Source organism: Ruditapes philippinarum, unplaced genomic scaffold (assembly GCF_026571515.1).
Source record: "Ruditapes philippinarum isolate M1 unplaced genomic scaffold, ASM2657151v2 ctg723_1_1_1_1, whole genome shotgun sequence".
Classification (NCBI taxonomy): domain Eukaryota; kingdom Metazoa; phylum Mollusca; class Bivalvia; order Venerida; family Veneridae; genus Ruditapes; species Ruditapes philippinarum.
In genome coordinates, this window is record NW_026866929.1 from 804,763 (window position 1) to 823,268 (window position 18,506).

Here is an 18,506-nt window from a genome sequence, read left to right on the forward strand (position 1 = left end):
GGGGCGGGGCCAATTTTGACCCCAGGGATTTTATTTGAACAAACTTGGTAGACACCCATTAGAACATTTTTCATGCTAAATATCTTAGCTCTAGCTCTTTGTGTTCTTTAAAAGAAGATTTTCTTAAGTTTTTATTATATGCATATTAGGAAAATCAAAGACCCCCTGGGGCGGGGCCAATTTTGACCCCAGGGCTTTTATTTGAACAAACTTTGTAGACACTCACTAGAAGATGTTTCATGCCAAATATCTAAGCTCTAGCTCTTTGGGTTTTTTAAAAGAAGATATTTAAAGTTTTTCCTTTCGGTTGCCATGGCAACCAGAGTTCTGCATGGAATTAAATTCTTTGAACAATTTTTAAAGGTTACCACCAAAGGAACATTCCTGTGAAGTTTGGATGAAATTGGCTTAGTGGTTTATGAGGAGATGTCATTTAAAGTAAAAGTTTATAGACGGATGGACGCCGGACGAAAAGCGATCACAAAAGCTCACCCTGTCACTTTGTGACAGGTGAGCTAAAAATTGAATAGAAACATTTAGTCAATAAAGCTTACGCTAAACCCAACAAAAAGTCACTTTTTGGAGTGAAATGATAAAAAAATACAAATAGTAATAACAGAAGTGTGTATAGCACATGTATTTCCAATTTTAAGTTTGGGCTCACAATTGAACCATTACAACAACTTTTAATCAATATTTGATTCCAATGAAAAGAAATGAAAGCCTAGTTTTTGTTAAAAAATCATATTTTGGATTTTGCAGTTTCCCGGGACTGAACTTTGTATTTTTAGAATCTACAGGGTACAATCTTTCATAAAATATAAGTTTCAATTCTGTGCAAATTTTGTCCAGGTTAAGCCTATTTTTGGATTCAGTAGATAGACTGTGCATATGTGCAGGGAGACCAGGCTACTCTGCCCTGGTGGCAGGGGTTAATCATTTTATGTTCCAGAAGTTTAAGGGTTTAAATGAAAATCAGCAGGGATGAGAGAATTACACAAATGTATGATTGGTTCACCTACTATACTTCTATACATATATTTGATTGTTCAGAGATTCACTTCACAGGCTCAATAACAAACATCTTAAACTTAAATGCCATATTTTTAAACCACACAGTAAAAAAAACATAAAAAAATAAGTTGCAACAATATGTAGATAAAGTGTAGGAAATAATTTTGTATTTAGTACAACCATTCAAATTTGTAAAACAAAAATTTACCAAGAATAAGAAAATAAATATACGAAGAAAAAAGAATTAAATAAAGAGAATAATCATTAAATAAAGTGAATAATCATTAAATAAAGTGAATAATCATTAAATAAAGTGAATAATCAACCTTCATGCTCTTAGAACACATATGTATAATCTAAATATATTTTTATAATCCTACACACAACAAACACTTTGTTTATTAAATAATGCTGATTACTGAAATCTGATCAGAATTTCAAAAGGACATATCACAGTGTCCTCACTAGATTGTCTAAACAGTTGAGTGTGTTGCCAGGCAGCATCACCCGTTCCCCCTGACAGACTGGCAGTTAAAGTAAAACCAGTCTGACCACTAAGGTCTGTCACAGTCTGTAACGAAGGTCCACCTGAAATAAAAACAACACAGAAGTAAATAAGATGATAATGACAAGCATTCTCAGAATTTCAAAATTTAAAGGTTTTCTTCTGCAGTCCTATTTAAAACCCATCCCGTTCCACAGAAGATACAAGACTTTTATTCAAAATATTTCAATAAAATCAAACTTGAGAAAAATGTACTAAGATGTAAGGAAAAGTAAAAAGTTTAAAGATTCAAGTAATATTTCACATATTATGTGCGATTTATGACTGACTTTTCAGTATTTACAACTATATTTCTACTGCGTTACTAACGCAGTAAAGGCTATTTATGCATATTTTGGCCACTTTTTGGTAATAAACGTGGTTTGTAAGTGTCATTGATAATGTGTAAATTGCTTCCTTTTGGTTAATTCATAATATTACAAACATTCAAATACATTTTCAAAATTTTCATGAAAATTAGCATGAATCTGGAGGCGTGTTGCTTTAAACTATAAAAACATCAAAACACTTGAGTTCAAGTAATACAACATACAGCGGGTCCAGCTTTTCTTATGGAAGGAGTCGGAGTGCACTTCTGTGCATCATTTTTGTAAAAACTTTAGATTTATGAAGAGCAACCAACTTTCTCTTAGCTATCTGGATAAGTGTCTTGTATAAAAATGTTTTATAGTTTAAAATCAGATGTGCACTTTATGCTGTCTTGGATCGGCATAGATATCAGATGTGCACTTAATGCTGTCTTGGATCAGGATAGATAGCTAAGTCAGCATCCTGGCCAAATGCAACACAGAGGTCATACAAAAAATAAACAGTATGTATGAAAGCACAGAGTTAACATGCAGAACTAATTTTGGCAGTAAACAGAAGTGGCTAGTACAGTGTTTCTAAAACAGCTTTTACCTCTAACTTTTTATAATGATATTGATTTATGTGTACACAGTCACACATATATGTGACATTACCTATTAATCCAAAATGCATGAAAACTGCAACATGAGACAATGGAATTCTAATGGGTTTTCCAACTTGAAATATAAGTTAATAAAACTATCAAAGTCATGATATATGGTTTTTTTTGTGGCATAAATTTTAATGAGATATAATTTTTTTTTATTTGTCTACATATCAACTGATTCCATTGCCAATACTTTAATGGAAAATCAAGATGAACATACTAACAATAAGCAGCCAGCAATATAGGCATCTTGTCAGACTTTTCACATACATAAGATTTGCAGACTGGTCTGGCTCTATACTGGTGGCAAACACAATTAATTTTATTCCGCTACTGTCTATATTATCAGCTGGCTAAAGCCTTGCCGAATAAACTTATCTATCTCCAGTCATTATGTCACATGGTTAGCCTATGATGAACTGACATGGTTAGCAGCAGAACAAAATACATATAGACCCTGTATGATCAGGGAAATAGTAAAAATTAAACCATTTAAATAATCTGTAAACATGGTTTAATTAGACAAAAGCATGCTAAATCAAATACATGGTTGTTGTCAAAATGAAGAAGATTTATCCGGTTCACTGTAAAACTGAATTTGGCTCACTTCAGCTCATTAAGATACATAAACCTTCTCCATTCTGAACATCTACTATGTATTCTCTATGTTCCTCCAATATTTTCAGATTCAAGGTCATACCTTTCAGCATTGCACATGTCTCATCTGAGCAAATCATCCAGTTTATTCTACCATTCTCATATGTAGAACAGTCCACCTTTATATCTATACTGTCAATCTTCAAAGTACTCTCTACAACAACAATAACAACAGTGAAAATCATCATCAACTACAACAATAGACCTGACATCATTCTTCTTTAATACTTTTCTATATTTGCTCTTTATCTAAAATCCTTTCAAAATCGGGCAAATTTCTTAAAAGAAAACATGTAATTAATCTAATACCGTATAACTGGTAATATCTGCGGATAGCTAATTTCTGCAATATTTTGCGGGTCCCTTCAGACTGCATCTCAAATATTTCCTAGTTTTATAATTAGGCAATTTACCCAGTTTGTCACCTCAATTTACCTCTTAAATTAATCAATACACAATACCTGTTGGTAGCCTCTCGCTCTACTGAAAATCGTCTATTATTAAGCTAGAAACGTTGCAAAATAAACTTTATTGTATTGTATTGTATTGATAAAGAAATATGAGATGTTTATAGCGCGCTTTTGGTGTAGTCAATTATCACAAAGGAGTTTACATGTAGTTAATCACGTAATAAGTTTAGCAAAATGGTGTTTGTAGGCTGTAAATTTAATAGAAAAACGCAGAAATTGAATTTCATAACAGTTTTTGAAGAAAAACGCAGAAATTAAATTCACATATATTAATATACTCATTTTCAGTCTCAAAACGCAAAAATATGCACCCACAGAAATAACCAGTTATACTGTATATGAAAAGTATTTTACTCCAAAATCAATCAAATAAATGAAACATTATGTTTTAACTAAGAAATATTGTAGTCATTTGTTATCTTAAGTTATTTATGAATTATCAGTTATTTCTAGCAATTATATTTTTGCAAAATTTCAAAATTTTTTCCCTCGTTTTGGACAAAAAAGCAAAAAAAGTTGCCCCCACAAGTTTTAATGGCCCCCTTAGACAAGCTTAAAAGGGAAATAATTTTTTTTCCTTTTCATTTTGTTTTACACACACCGACACAGTATTTGTTTAATTAGCGATTTTTCCCTCTTTACTGGGAGGAAAAAACTTTAGGTTCCCCTTTTGTGCATTGGGTTTTTGGGGATCTGAATAGAACCCCCTGAAAATTCTGTTAAAACTAGCTGGAAATTTTCCTCAATGAAAAAATTTGAATGCACATTGGGTGAAGGGGAAATTTAATGACCTTAAACCCCTTGGGCCCCAAAACCGCCCCAAGATTTAAAATTTAAAATTTTTTAAAAAGTTTATGAAAGAAAAAATATTTATAACAAGTCTTTTCCCTTTTAAAATCAAACTTTCCCGACAATTTCAAACCCCTTATTCCCGGCCCTTTCCCTTTCGTGCCAGGTATGCCCTTTCCAACCTGTTTTTACTTTCCTGAATATATTTTCTGACTTGTTTAAACCCAAAGTTGAAAACCAGGGCGAAATTTCCCCATTATACATGACTTTCGACGGGATTCATCCTTTTGACAGGAAATGGTCAGAAAGGAGATATTTACCAGGGTTTCTCCTTCTCTGTCAACTTTAATATCAATATAAAACAGTTTTTTTAATTTAAAGGGGTAACTGCAAATGTTTTTAAACAACATATAAAAATTCACCAATTTTAAAATGCTTGAATCAAATGCCCGGGAAATTTTACACTATAAAAAAATTTAGATAAAAATATTTTACAATACCACAATATACTTTGGGAGTTTCATTTTTTTTATTTTTTAGTTTTATAATAACTTTGACATGGTTATTTTTGTACATGCATCTCTTTTGCTCAAAATTAATTTTCCTGTATTTGAATGTAAATTATATCCTGCCTGGCATAGCAGACATTGTTCCTGGGCAGGATGTCAAACAGTTTACCAGTACTAGTTGCCTTCACTTTCGTAAGGAACTGAAACTTCTGTACATAGCAGAGGTACAGTGCGAATGACCGTAGAAAAGATTTCATGATCAATCACAATGAAAGTGACCCGCACCGTCTTGGAATCGAACCCAGATCGCCCAATTCACAGTCCAAAGCTCTTCCTATTAAGCTAACCAGAAAGTGTGCAAAACTCTAACTGTACAGTATTTATCTAAAATTCTAACCAATCTCAAGGCTTGTATTATCCACTGGACCACAAAGGCCCCTTAGGTACAAAGATACTAATATAAAATCTAACCTTAAATACATATGGTTCAGCTTTGTTTACTGGTTGGTCACCTAACTCTCCTCGTGCTAATCTCCATGCCAACGATCCAGTAGTACGACCTAAATGATAAATATCATATATGTTCATCAAAGGAGGAAACAATAAAATTCATGGTAAATACATAGAGGATAATAAATGAGTGTAAATTCAATACTGATTTTACTGAACGAGTTGAATAAAGTTATATTATGCGAGTCTCTGGCGAGCATAATATTATCTTATTCAACAAGTTCAATAAATTCAGTATTGAAAGTACACGAATATAATATTCTATTTATCACATATCCAAAATAATGAGTGTCTAAATTGAAAAAGAATCATTTTCAATGACATGCCTATAGTGTAACGCTAACATTTAGTTTTATGTTTGCATAATGCAAATGACATCACGCCACAATATATGCATGGTCGTGCAATACTGTTTTTACGGAGTGGCAAAATCTGCACGAGTATGTGATAAAATGTTCTATGAAAGCCACAGTGCTGAGAAAAATAACTTGCAACAACAGAATATATTGCGGGTTCGTATAGTCAAAATGCTTTAAATCATAATACTGTAAGTTTACTAAAAGTGTATCAACTATAATATGAGAATACTTCATATTATTTTATTGTTAAGAAGTTATCATAAAGTTTTTTTATGTAATCTTTTTTTTTTGGTCATGAATTTTACAATCAAATTATTTACAATCAATGCAGGGTTCATAAGATCACTACTGTAGTCCGGAACCGCGGAAAAGAGTCAACTCGGCCCTATACCAACTCGGCACGGGTCAACTCGGCCCACTTTACAAAAATATATAGGCCTATAACGTATTTACTTTGCTTTGCATGTTGTTAAGGTAAATGAATAATAAGAAATATCTTATTATTATTATATAATTATACATTGTACCTCTGCTGAAATAAAGTATATTTAGAAAAAAAAAAGTTATTTATTTGTTCTTGCAGATTCGATAAAATTAATATAGATATAGGCACGATTATCGAACCTGGGAAGAAAAAAATATGAACAGATTGATAAAATAACTTCATATTTTTTCTTCCCAGGTTCCGATACTTGTGCATTTTGTTTTGTAAAGTATATTTTCAAAAAAATATGTGCTGTCGACTAAATCAAATTTTGTAAATGAATAGTCAATCATAATTATGTATACTTTTAACATCAATATATAGCCCGTGACAATAGGAAATTTTTAAGTTATACCGAGTTGCCACGTGCCGAGTTGGAATAGGGCCGAGCTAACTCGGGGGCCGAGTATGTTTTAGGGCCGAGCTGACCCAGATTCCTGTAGTCCATAAATTATATTGTATACAGAACTAGAGCTTTCTTACCATTGAAAATTTCAATTTTTGTATAAAGTTTCAATTATTATTTCAAGTTGAATAATTTACCTGACAAATTTTTCCCATCAGCTTTTTTTGGCGTCATGAATTCAACCAGCTCCACAATTTTTCTTTTTAACCTTACATTACGCTTTGCTTCAGGCATCGATGACCACTTTTGTTTATCCATATTGTACAAAGTTCTGACTAACCAATTTTCACGACATTCATTCCTCCTTTTCAGAATTTCCTCGAAATTTGACGTATATCTCCAAGTAACATCCTCAACATCGTCCACAGAAAATGCAATAATGTAAGTCAACTTTTTCCCCCAGCCAACTTCATATAACAATGGTTTATCACAGGTGTTTTCACAAGGATCACAGTGAACCCAACGCTGCTGTGAGTTTGAATATACCTCGGTCCATACGTGATCGGTCCAGTCTAAGACATAGCGTGCCTCAAAATTCATTGCTCGACAACAAAGAGTGAAACAATTTGCCCACTCTCCACATCTTCCCTCCCTTGTTTCTAATAACTTCTCTGGATCGTTGTAGCGTACAAATTTTGTAAATGTCTGACAAGTAGGGCATTTGTAATTTTCAACTCTATTACCGCCAAAGCGTAACTCTTCTGCAGTAGGCTGTATGCTTCCAACAGCATTTGGTTTCCCTCCACAACCCCCACAGGCAGGAGCATCAACCCATTTGAAAAAGGAATTTTTAAACCAATTAAGTAAAGCTAACACCAAGCAGTCCTGTAAATCTAACTTAGGAGAAGAATCTGTTTGACCATCACCTGTACTTGCGTATTTATTGAGCTGTTCCAACTTTGCCTCAGCCTCTTTCTGGAGTTGAGCTATTGGAATGACCTCCCTTGCTTTTTGTTGCTTTCTTCGATCTTCATAAACAAGCACATGTTGAACCTGTGATTCAAGTCTTCTATGGAAATCCTGTTCTTTTCTCTGAAATTTTCATTAATGTTTAATTTTGCACCATGCAGTCTTAATATCATCAAGAGAAATAAGATATGCTTATAAACTGAAGTATTTTAGTAAACTATAAATTTTGTAATCTGTTTGCATTTTTTTTTTTAAATAAATACTATCTTCAATAAATTGTTTAACTAATTACTATGCTCACAGAAATAACTGTTATTTATATCATATTGTATCATAGTTTGGAGACCTTTCTGTTGAAAATGTGTCAGGGTTAAATTGTATACATATACATGCACAGTGCGTTAACTGGAGTGCGGGTATTAGTTACCCGCACTCCAGAGCATGCCCATTGATTGGCTCATTTTTGCTGGTGTTTACATATTGTGAACGGCAGAGAAAGGGGAAAGTGACAGAAATTGTCATATTTCAGAATGTTCGTTCATTGGTTTCATTTTGCCGGGGTTTTTCATATTGTGACAACAGGGAACGTGCTTTTATGTTTGACTATGATACAAAAGAGAAAGAACACCAAAACACTCGGCAATCTGATTAATACTCGGGGGCTACGCCCCCTCGTACAAATCAGATAGCCTCGTGTTTCGGTGCTCTTTCTATTACTTAATAGTTTGACTGGTAATGCCCATAAAAACATGCTTATCCATTGACTAGACTCTAAATTGTTTTCCGTACATTGTAATACTTAGTCTGCATGCAGCCATTGAGTCTACTTTAAACATGCAACAAGTGTCAATCAAGATCAGCTGGCAAGACCATGCCATCTGATTATGACCCACACTGTTCCCTTTTCAGTCAGTACATATTTTGAAACTTTCATTAAATATGATGAAGGGCTTTGTCCAGACTGAACATTCTCCAGAATACAATGCAGATTGAAGCATACATATATGTACATGATATTCAGGTTAGAGAGACTTAAATATAGTTCAAGGTAACATCATTCTCATTAGACCATATTCCTCCATTAAAGTGTACATTTTGGTATTTAAATATGAGCAAAAATAAACTTTTTTTAAGCATAACTGATAAAATTGAATATATGTTGCTTTTTTGTTGTAAGTATATATTTTTAACAATAGGGCGTTTGCCAATAACAAAGATAATACAATAAACAAGTCAGATTTGGGGTTATTGAAAATTTGTGATTGTAATTACAATTTATAACAACTTTGTACAATTTGTATGGTAATTGAATGTAATTCATTACATCATGAAAGTACATTCTATCATTCACTAATTAATGATCTGCCACTTTCAATTTTATTTTTAACTATCAAAGGGAAGTAAATGCTGAAAATATTTGTAATGTAAAGTTACATCAGTTTTTCCCCCTTTCTATGCCACAGCTTTTTTACACTAATTTTTCCAAAAAAGAAAATTTAAATCAATTTAAAAAAATTTGACATTAAAAAGTTCAATACTTTTCAATTATAGACATTAATTTTAAATGTTTTAATTTTGTAAATTTAAAAAATTTAATTTTATTATTTTTTTCTTTACTTTTTTACTGGAAAACATGCAAAATTTTGATTTAAATAATAAACCCCAAATTACCAATATTATTGTTAAAGTAGGTTTGACATCTTCCCTCTTAACAAATGACACAATTTTGGGTCATTTTCTGCATTTGCAAGTACAAATGTATTTGGTACAGTTGGTTGGAGAAAACAAAATATAGCTGATTACTAGATACATGTATATGGTAATAAATTAATATTCTTTGATATTATTGTAGGCATAACAAATGTATGCTTAATTGACAAAAAATTTGTGTCTTTTCTGTTTAAAATAAATGTTTTAGATTTTTATATATGTTTTGAAAATGCATTCAATATTGAATATAGGCAACTTACAACAATTTCAGATAAATTCATTTGACTGTTAGCAAGTGAAGCAACTTGTTGTCTACTCTGTCCACCAGATGCCTGTCCTGCACTTGAAGGATTAGTGGTTTCTGGTGCTGAACTACTTGGAGCCACTGGGGTTGATGATTTCTGAACAATTCCTCGTTCATTCTCCAACTGTGTCTTTAACTGAGATAATAGACTTAAAGGAGCTGACATTGGTAAAGTTAGAAACTCCCCATCCTGTAAGATAAAATAATGATAAATGATATGTTATTACCATAAGAATAAATGTTACGTATGAGATTATTAAATTTTTTCAATTAAGATAGTTCATATATATATGAGTGAGCGAGCGAATGAGTGAATGAGAAAATGAATGAATGAATGAATGAATGAAATATTTCTAGAGTTAAAGGCACATTATGTCTAAACAAAATATATTTTTCAATTCTTTAGAAATTTTATAGATGTGTTAAGTAATGTTTAAGTAATGGATTAAGAATATGTTAGATGTTTAACAACTGAAGATCATGCAGTAAAATGTGTTAAAGGTAGCAAAATACTTATTCACTGCAATTATACCAATTGTAAACAGAAAAAAGTAGCAGAAGAGATATTTCATGAATAAGGCTAATAAGTTCAGCTGGAATAGACAAAGTAGAAGTATGAGGTAGTCAAAATATATTCATGTGCCAAAGCTAGATTCTGAGATAACGTTTGTTTTTGGTCAGAATCTCCTTTCCATACACAAATAGCACAATTTCTCATCACAAAGTTTAATTATTTGGACTAAGGTATGAGGTGGATTACCCTTTATACTACACTGCCACATAATTTAATTAATGATAAACTAATTTCCCTTATTCAGAAAACCTTTGCACGGGAAAAAGTTACATTTCTTGCATGTAACTCTCAAAAAGCCTTCTTTACAAACTGTATTGTTAAACAATATACTATGTGGACCTGTGACGAAGTTTGTAGAGCACTCTCTTTTCTTTTAGACAATATTTATGTCAGGTTTGGTAATACCCTATTCAAACAAATCATAGGAATTTCTATGGGTACTAATTGTGCACCCCTGGTCGCCGATTTGTTTTTGTATTGCTATGAAAGAGATTTTATGTTAAGTCTCTCTGAAAAATACACAACAAGATGTTATATCAGCATTTAATAACACTTCCAGATATCTTGATGACATTTTTAATTTAGATAATTCTTTTTTTGATCAAATGGTGTCTAATATTTATCCTACGGAGCTACAACTTAATAAAACGAATACTTGAAATTTAACTACATCATTTTTGGATCTTCATATCACTATCAAAAACAATTCGATTCACACGAAAAAATTTATGATAAAAAGAGATGACTTTGATTTTAGTATATAGTAAATTATCCTCATTTGGATGGAGACGTACCGCACGCAACATCTTACGGGTTTATATATCTCAGTTAATTAGATTTGCTAGAGCTTGTAGCAACGTAAAGGATTTTAACGAGCGAAATATTTTCATTACCGGTAAGCTTCTTAAACAGGGCTACCGCTATTATAAATTACGTAAATATTTTAACCAAAATTTTACAATCGTAACTTTGATTTAATTTCAAAATTCAATAGTGATCTAAAAACACTTCTGCCACAAGGGATTAGCCAGCCTGATTTTTACGGTGATGTTGTTTACAAACTTCGTAAGATCTTGGGTCATTGTAAATTTTTCTGTTGTGTTTTACTAAAATTATAAAACGTTTATTAAAAAGGGCTTATGACCCTACTATCTTAAGACATACCGCAATGCTTAGTGTTCAAGCCCATTTACAGTTGGACACTACGCTTTCCTCTTTTGATTACATCTGACGGGGCCAAGTGGGAGACTATATGATGGACAGTTCTTAAAGCCCTTTGGGACTGAATTGCCTTAATGTTTGTCTTCTGTCTTGCTTTCGTCGGGCCATTGTAGATGATTTTCTTGTTGCTCTGTCTTCCTTTAAGACATCGAGTACTTTTGTTATGGTCATTGGGTTTACTTTTATATGTTTTCTACATGATCATTTTTGGTGTTTTACTTATTTGACCTTTGTAACCATAACAACTGTTAGAATTTCACTTGGCGGGGATTCATTTTTGTTTACACTGTCTCGTTTATAGGAACATGGTGGGGCTAAGAGCGAGGTTTGGTGCACCATTAACCGGTTTAAACTCCCCAGTAGTCATTATTATGCTGCTGACCGTTCCAAGGCGGCGCCCCTCTGTGTTCCTCAGATGTATGTCTATGTTGTTTTATACTGTTTTGGTGACACGTTTGCTTGTGTCTCTTGTTGTTTCTCGTCTACGGTAAGTGTCTTCCCTTGTCCCTAGTTTGTATTTATTTTATTTCCCCCCCCTTCCCCGTGTCTCATGTCCCCTTCCCCTGTGCCCTTTGGCATTATGGGCCTTATATTAAATCATTTATTTGTTTTGTTTTAGTTCCTTATAAGTTAATAAATATGTATTCTGATGTAGTGGTTTGCCTGCCCGTACTCTGCCTTGTGCCCTGTCCTTTTTTTATTTTTTGGGGTCCTCCTGGGCTCCTTGCCGCTGGCGTTTGTTGCTGGGTAGGGTGGGGGCTGCGTTCATTGGATGCCGCCTTTCCTTGTCGATCTTGTTTATCATATTTTACATAAATAAGGTAGGTTTATGGTCTTTACCAATTGCTAAGCTGCAAATCTCTCCACATGTGTCCTGTTTCCTATCTGCGCCATGTGCACTAGTCCTATAAATATGACGTCGCTTTGAGATATTTTTGCTTGTCGATATTAACTTTAACAAGATATATTGGACTACCATGTGCACATACCAAGCCCAAGGCCACCAAATCCTACTTATGACACTCGGCACCCTCCCTCCACTTCTGCCCCGATAGACAGGTTAAATTTAGGAAAGAAGAGTTTACTCTCAACTCTCTTTCATCAAAGTTTTCTCATGCTTATATAACAAACAATAACAAATATAAACTTACCTCTGTAAATCCCATTTCAAACAAACATTCCATGGCACCACATACTGGAAGAAGTTTAGTTTCCACTGTAGGGTTGCCTAATCTGATTCGACGATATTTTTGTTCAGATGGGTGCTGTAAAACATTATTTGCAAACTTTATCAGTATATCGGACGCTGTCATAAAGTCCTTAGCAGTGTTTTCATTTACTAATTGCTTTACCGATGAAAGAATTGGTGCCATTGTTTACCAGGAAGTGACGATTCACATTTTAGAGTTATTCCCCTTGAATAGTAATTTAAACACCACTAAATTTTATCAGAAAGGGTCTTGCAATGGGATCAGAATATCGTATTAATTCTCCCGATAGACTTACATCTACATCTACACGATACTGCGAAATGTGTTCAATCAATACTGATTATGACTAGCAGGCGCATTGTCAGGGAACTGTTATTAAAAGAAATCATTTATATGCAAATTTAAAAAGTTAAAAGAATAAAAGTTCTACAAGACTATTTATTTAAAAGAAATGGTGTGCAATTTAGAATTTATAGAATGGGTCAAGCCTCTCAGCCTGGGGCTAGAGTGAACAGTTAGAGGGAGGCTATTCCAAAGACGTATGTTCCTAGGAATGAAAGATTTTATTGTGTCCTCGAGTAGGGTATCAGGTACTTGTAGTTCAGATAGTTACATGTATATTATAAAAAATGGATCCTAAACCTACAATAAAATCGAGTTTTCATGCTACAGTAACGATGTAATTTTTCCAGGAGAATAAAATGTCTGACACGTAAAAGTGATCGAAAAACTGACCAAAGAAGACTCTAAATCGGAACATCTTACTATGCATAGGCATTCTAAATAACCAGTTTACAAAAGCGTTCACTTCTTAACCAATCACAAGAAAGGCCAAAGCCCTAATCTATTACTTATGACATTTAGACCACACAAACAGGCCTTGACATTATTTTTTATATTTGGTTGTACTGTCGATCAAGTACATGTACTTTTAAAAATCAATTTCCCATTTCAAATCCAGCTTGTTCTGACATAAACTGGCAAAGATAAGCGAACAACCATACTGTACTTGAAGTTAGTTTAAAGCATTTCTAAAGGGAAAAGGGGTTTATATATTTCCACTACAGATGCAAGAGTTTCCAATATAAGCGGCCTTTTGGGCGGTTACAAGAAACAATTTAATGTAGAAATATTGTAACAAATACAATATGTACACACATCACTAAAATTAGTTGGAAAAAGTGGGAGAAAACGTAAAAAGGAATTAAGATTTCAAATGTATCTGCTTACTATAGGTATCCTGATTTCTCGTATTATCATGGGGATAAGGCCTAAACTCGCATAGATGAACTTTAGATAATCTTTCTAGATAGTGTGTTTTGCCCTACACACAGAAAAATGTCCCTTTTAGACATTATGAACAAAGAAAACATCATATCTGAATTAAACACAAACATTTTTTTCTGTCTGTGAATACTGACCCTCAACATCTAGATGAACGATAAACTTATCGTATTATCTGGTAATTTTATTTGTTGCTGAAGGATGGGTCGCTGTGTTATGATTTGACTCTACAGATCACCTCAAAGCATTAGTGTCATTCTTAATTAAGTGTTTAAGATACGTTTTCATAGAAAATGATTATATTTTATCATGAAAAATTAGTAAACCAGAGTATGATTAAAAGTACAGTCGAAGTTTTAACACATTTTTCTGGATTTACTGATATTTTCATAGAGCATTATTTTTACATGTTTTAGTCACATTTTTAAAAAAAATATTCTCTCGGTATATATCAATGCTACAAAGAAGGCGCGTTTTCGAATCACTAAAATTGGTTGGAAAAAAAGTAGAAGACGAACGTAAAAAGGATTTATTAATTAATTCAAATGTATCTGCTTACTAACTATCCTGTTTTCTTGTATAATCATGGGGCTAAGGCCTAAACTGGCATAGATGAATCTTACATAACATTTCTAGATAGTATTGCTGTTTTGCCCTACACACAGAAATATATCCCTTTATGACATTATGGACAAAGAAAATGTTTGTTTTATTATGAAAAATTACTAAACCAGAGTATGATTAAAAGTAAAGTTGAAGTTTTAACACATTTTTCAGGATTTACTGACATTTAAACAAAACATTATTTTTACATGCTTTTGTCACATTTTTTTTTCTAAATTTTACTCGGTATATATTTATGCTACAAAGTAGACGCGTTTTCGGGGTTCGAAGTGCCGATTTCATCTGTTTAAAGCGCGTCCCGTTAATAAAATACGAGAAACAGGGATAGATTGAAAATTTTGTTTGGCTAGTATAGTGCTTTTTCACAATAAAGTTAAAGAGAACATGAATATCATTAAAACTTTGCGTTTTTGTTCCGTTTCTGTATGCACCATGTCTCAATCTTTTACAATACATGTCAAAAAGCATTAAAGGTTGGGCATGAAAATACATGACACATTCATACATTCATATACGACTGTTAGTTTCTGGTTTTTGCATTTTTTTCTCAGTTTATATTATGTTTCATGGTAGATAAGAATTTGTAACACAAATGCAAATTAATTGCTATTATGTTCACAATATATTTTCTAGAAGAGACTTCTTTTTCTTTGAGGAAATTAGATAAACTTTAACGCAATCAAAAACAACAGTGTTGCCCGTTCTTATTAAGTCTAGTTAAGATGGAAATTTCTAAGATAGGATTTGACAATATGCTCAATTGTGATTTTTTCATTTGCCTTTCGGACACGTCCTTTTAAAATTCATTCACCGACCATACTTGTAGTTATCCCGGGAAGTTGGACAACCGTTAATATCGATTCCTAATGTCAAGATGATATCACAGAACCATTATCAAATGTCAATCCACATACCAGGTAAAACTGGCCCGAACAACATCCACGCAAAATATCTAAAATATATCTCTACTTTGTTAACGATCATTTTAATGCATGTTGGTGAAATACCTTTTAGTTGGAATAAGCATCGTGTACTTAGTTTTAAAATTGTGAAAAAACACGACCGAATTAAATATAGACATATCATTATAACCTTAGTAAAATCTGTCAAATATCTAGATGTCACAAGTCAAAACAATTTGAAAAAGGACATTCATACTGATTATTTTTTGTAATAAAGCAAATCAAACACTCTGTTTCCTTTGAAGATGCTTAAAGACAAATTCCTCAAAAGTAAAAGACATGCATACCTAGTATTAATAAGACCTAAAATAGAATATGTTAACTCTCTAGGATCCCCTCAATAGATCTATATCAAATTAATCAAATAGAAAAAGTGTAAAAGAAGATCTGCTTGTTTAGTCAATATCGATATATCACATTAGCCCTTTAAAATAACGTTCTACAAAATAAATATGTCCTCTTTTCAAAGAATTGGGGGTATATTACTTTGCACATGCCGGTCGATCAGTAAGTCAGGAGAACAAGCAACTGATCAATAATTTAGGAAAACATGTGGACCTAGGAACTTCAAACTTTGTATGTTGATTAGTCATGATCAGTTGATGACCATAATGTTTTTGGGGTCACTGGGTCAAATTTGAACGTCACATTGTCTTTTTATATAAAAACGGTTTCCAACCAATAACTCAGCAACTCATAGGCACTTCACTCTTAAATTCCGCAGGTGCATTGGCCGTAGCCAGTAGATAAACTCTGTTGATTTTGGGGTCAAGGTGTCAAAGGTCAAGGTCATATTTACTCTGTATGTTAAAACGGTTTTCAACAAATAACCTAACATCACATGGGCCCTTGTCCATCAAACTTTAAGTGCGTTTCTATTCGCGTGTAGATGACTCTTATGATTTCATGCTCAAGGGGTCAAAGGTCAAGGTCACATTGAAAATGTATGTCAAACTGGTCTCCGACCAGTAACTCCACAACCCATGGACCCGTGGCCCTCAAAATTCACAAATACATCAGTATTGGCCAGTAAATGACCCATATTGTTATTGAGGTCAAGCATTCCCTCCGTATATTATTGAGCATAATTGTAGTAATTGAAATATGATAACAAGATGAACAAGAAAAGGTGGCGTTCAATGTACGCAACTCCCACACCGTGCAGCAAGGACCAGCGGCCAGGAGTCCAGGAGGACCCCAATTAAAAACAGGACAGGTCACAAGACAGAGCATGGGCAGGGCGATCACTTAGTAATTAATGAAAGGAATTAAATTGTATTTAAATACAATTGGCTGATTAATAGGCCGACAAAGCAAAAGGGCACAGGGGAAGGGGACTTAATTGAAGTACGGGGAAACGGGGGGGGAAAAATTAAAAAAAACTAGGACAAAAGGGGAAATATTTTCCCGCAGACGAAAAAAAAAAAGGGACAAAAAACAAAAGTGTCCCAAAACAGTATGAAAAAAAAAGGACATACATTTTAAAACCCAAAGGGAGGCCTTGAAACACCACACAAGACCGCTGGGGATTTTTAAACCGGGTTAATGGTCACCAAACCTACTTTACCCCCCACTAGTTCAGTCCTATAAACGAGACAGTGTAAATAAAATGAATCCCCGCCGAGTGGAATTCTAACAGTTCTTGTGGTTACATAATTTGAAATAAGTAATACATCGAAATGATCATGTAGAGATATATAAATGAATCCACAATACCAAACATCATCATAAGTAACTAATCCTTTCTTAAACTTAAGCACTTTACAAACGAAATTCTGAATCCCAAGTTTTTTCTTTTTAATATACCGAAGCGACTATGACAGCTGATGGAGATTTAATTGCAGTCAGACACTGTCGCAGCATTAGAAACGCCCGAGCTCAGGTCAAATTGTGAAGCTCTCTTGGTCAAACTCGAGTAAACGGGTTCAAAATCGTTAAAGTTGAATACTACAAAATTCATGAGCATGACATCACTAGAGTTCAGAGCCAAATATTTGGAAAAGGGCACAAGGAAGCACAAAACATCTGGGTTGCTGGTTACATGACAGTAAAAAAGATCACCAGAAGAGCATACAATGTTTATGGAAAGAAGTAAAACACGTTACATTCCACGTCCATAGCATTTGCTTAAGCAGTATTCTACATTCAAGTAAGAAAATGATATACATGTATTTATTTTTTTCCAATCCCGCGAAGTTCATATTGTAAGTGAAATCATTTTGATTTATCAGCTTCATGTCTTGTTCTGAATAAAAGTTATTCATGATATTCATATATTTGTATTTTAAAACTCAATACATGTATGTATGTATGTTTGTTTGTTTGTTTTTTGTTGTTTTTTTTGTTTGTTTTTTTTATTAGATTATATGTATCTAACAAGCACTGGGGAACTGAAACTTTACATGGGACATAAGTAAAATGAGGCCTCTCCATTGCTATAAATAAGTGTTGCATTACTAATTCTTATATGGTTTCTGAATATTCCTCGACAATAAATGATAATTATAAGCAATAAAGTGTCCTAATTAAGTAGAAACAGCATAAGTCGTTGTTTTTTAATCTCTCAAACTGTACAATAACCGTTTGATGCACATGTTCCTGGATGACAATATGCATGGTCAAAGCAAGATAAGGTAAAAATAACGTAATAATAATAATAACAACTGTAGAATCCTAAAATCTGAAATGACAAACTTTTTTTTCAAATATCTATCATTTCTTACATACAAATAATTTATTATCAGCTTACTGGACAAATAGAAATCCACCAATTAAGTAGAAAAATGCGCCATACGTTATCATTGATATTTTCTTCTTCTTCTTCTTCCAGTATAAGAGCCGGGATCCAAAAGGAACGTAATGAGGCTCTGCGAAACTATGTACATGGTGAGATGGAACACTCTTCCTCTCAGCGATAAAAGTTGTAAAAACTGATAAAAATTTATTTACAGAGACGTTGTGAAGTGAATTTAGATGGAGGCCGGCAGGC

General features: G+C 33.3%; 1 protein-coding gene across 1 annotated transcript; it reads right to left on the minus strand.

Annotated features, from left to right (window-relative positions):
- Positions 1-480: 480 nt before the first annotated feature.
- On the minus strand, positions 481-12,839 carry LOC132734238 (peptide-N(4)-(N-acetyl-beta-glucosaminyl)asparagine amidase-like). Its single transcript, XM_060720942.1, has 7 exons — positions 12,588-12,839; positions 9,598-9,831; positions 6,856-7,750; positions 5,431-5,519; positions 4,770-4,793; positions 3,235-3,382; positions 481-1,602 (listed from the first exon to the last, which is right to left on the minus strand). The coding sequence occupies exons 1-7, from the start codon at positions 12,807-12,809 to the stop codon at positions 1,430-1,432; spliced, it is 1,785 nt and encodes a 594-aa protein (XP_060576925.1). The 5' UTR covers positions 12,810-12,839; the 3' UTR covers positions 481-1,429.
- Positions 12,840-18,506: the final 5,667 nt, after the last annotated feature.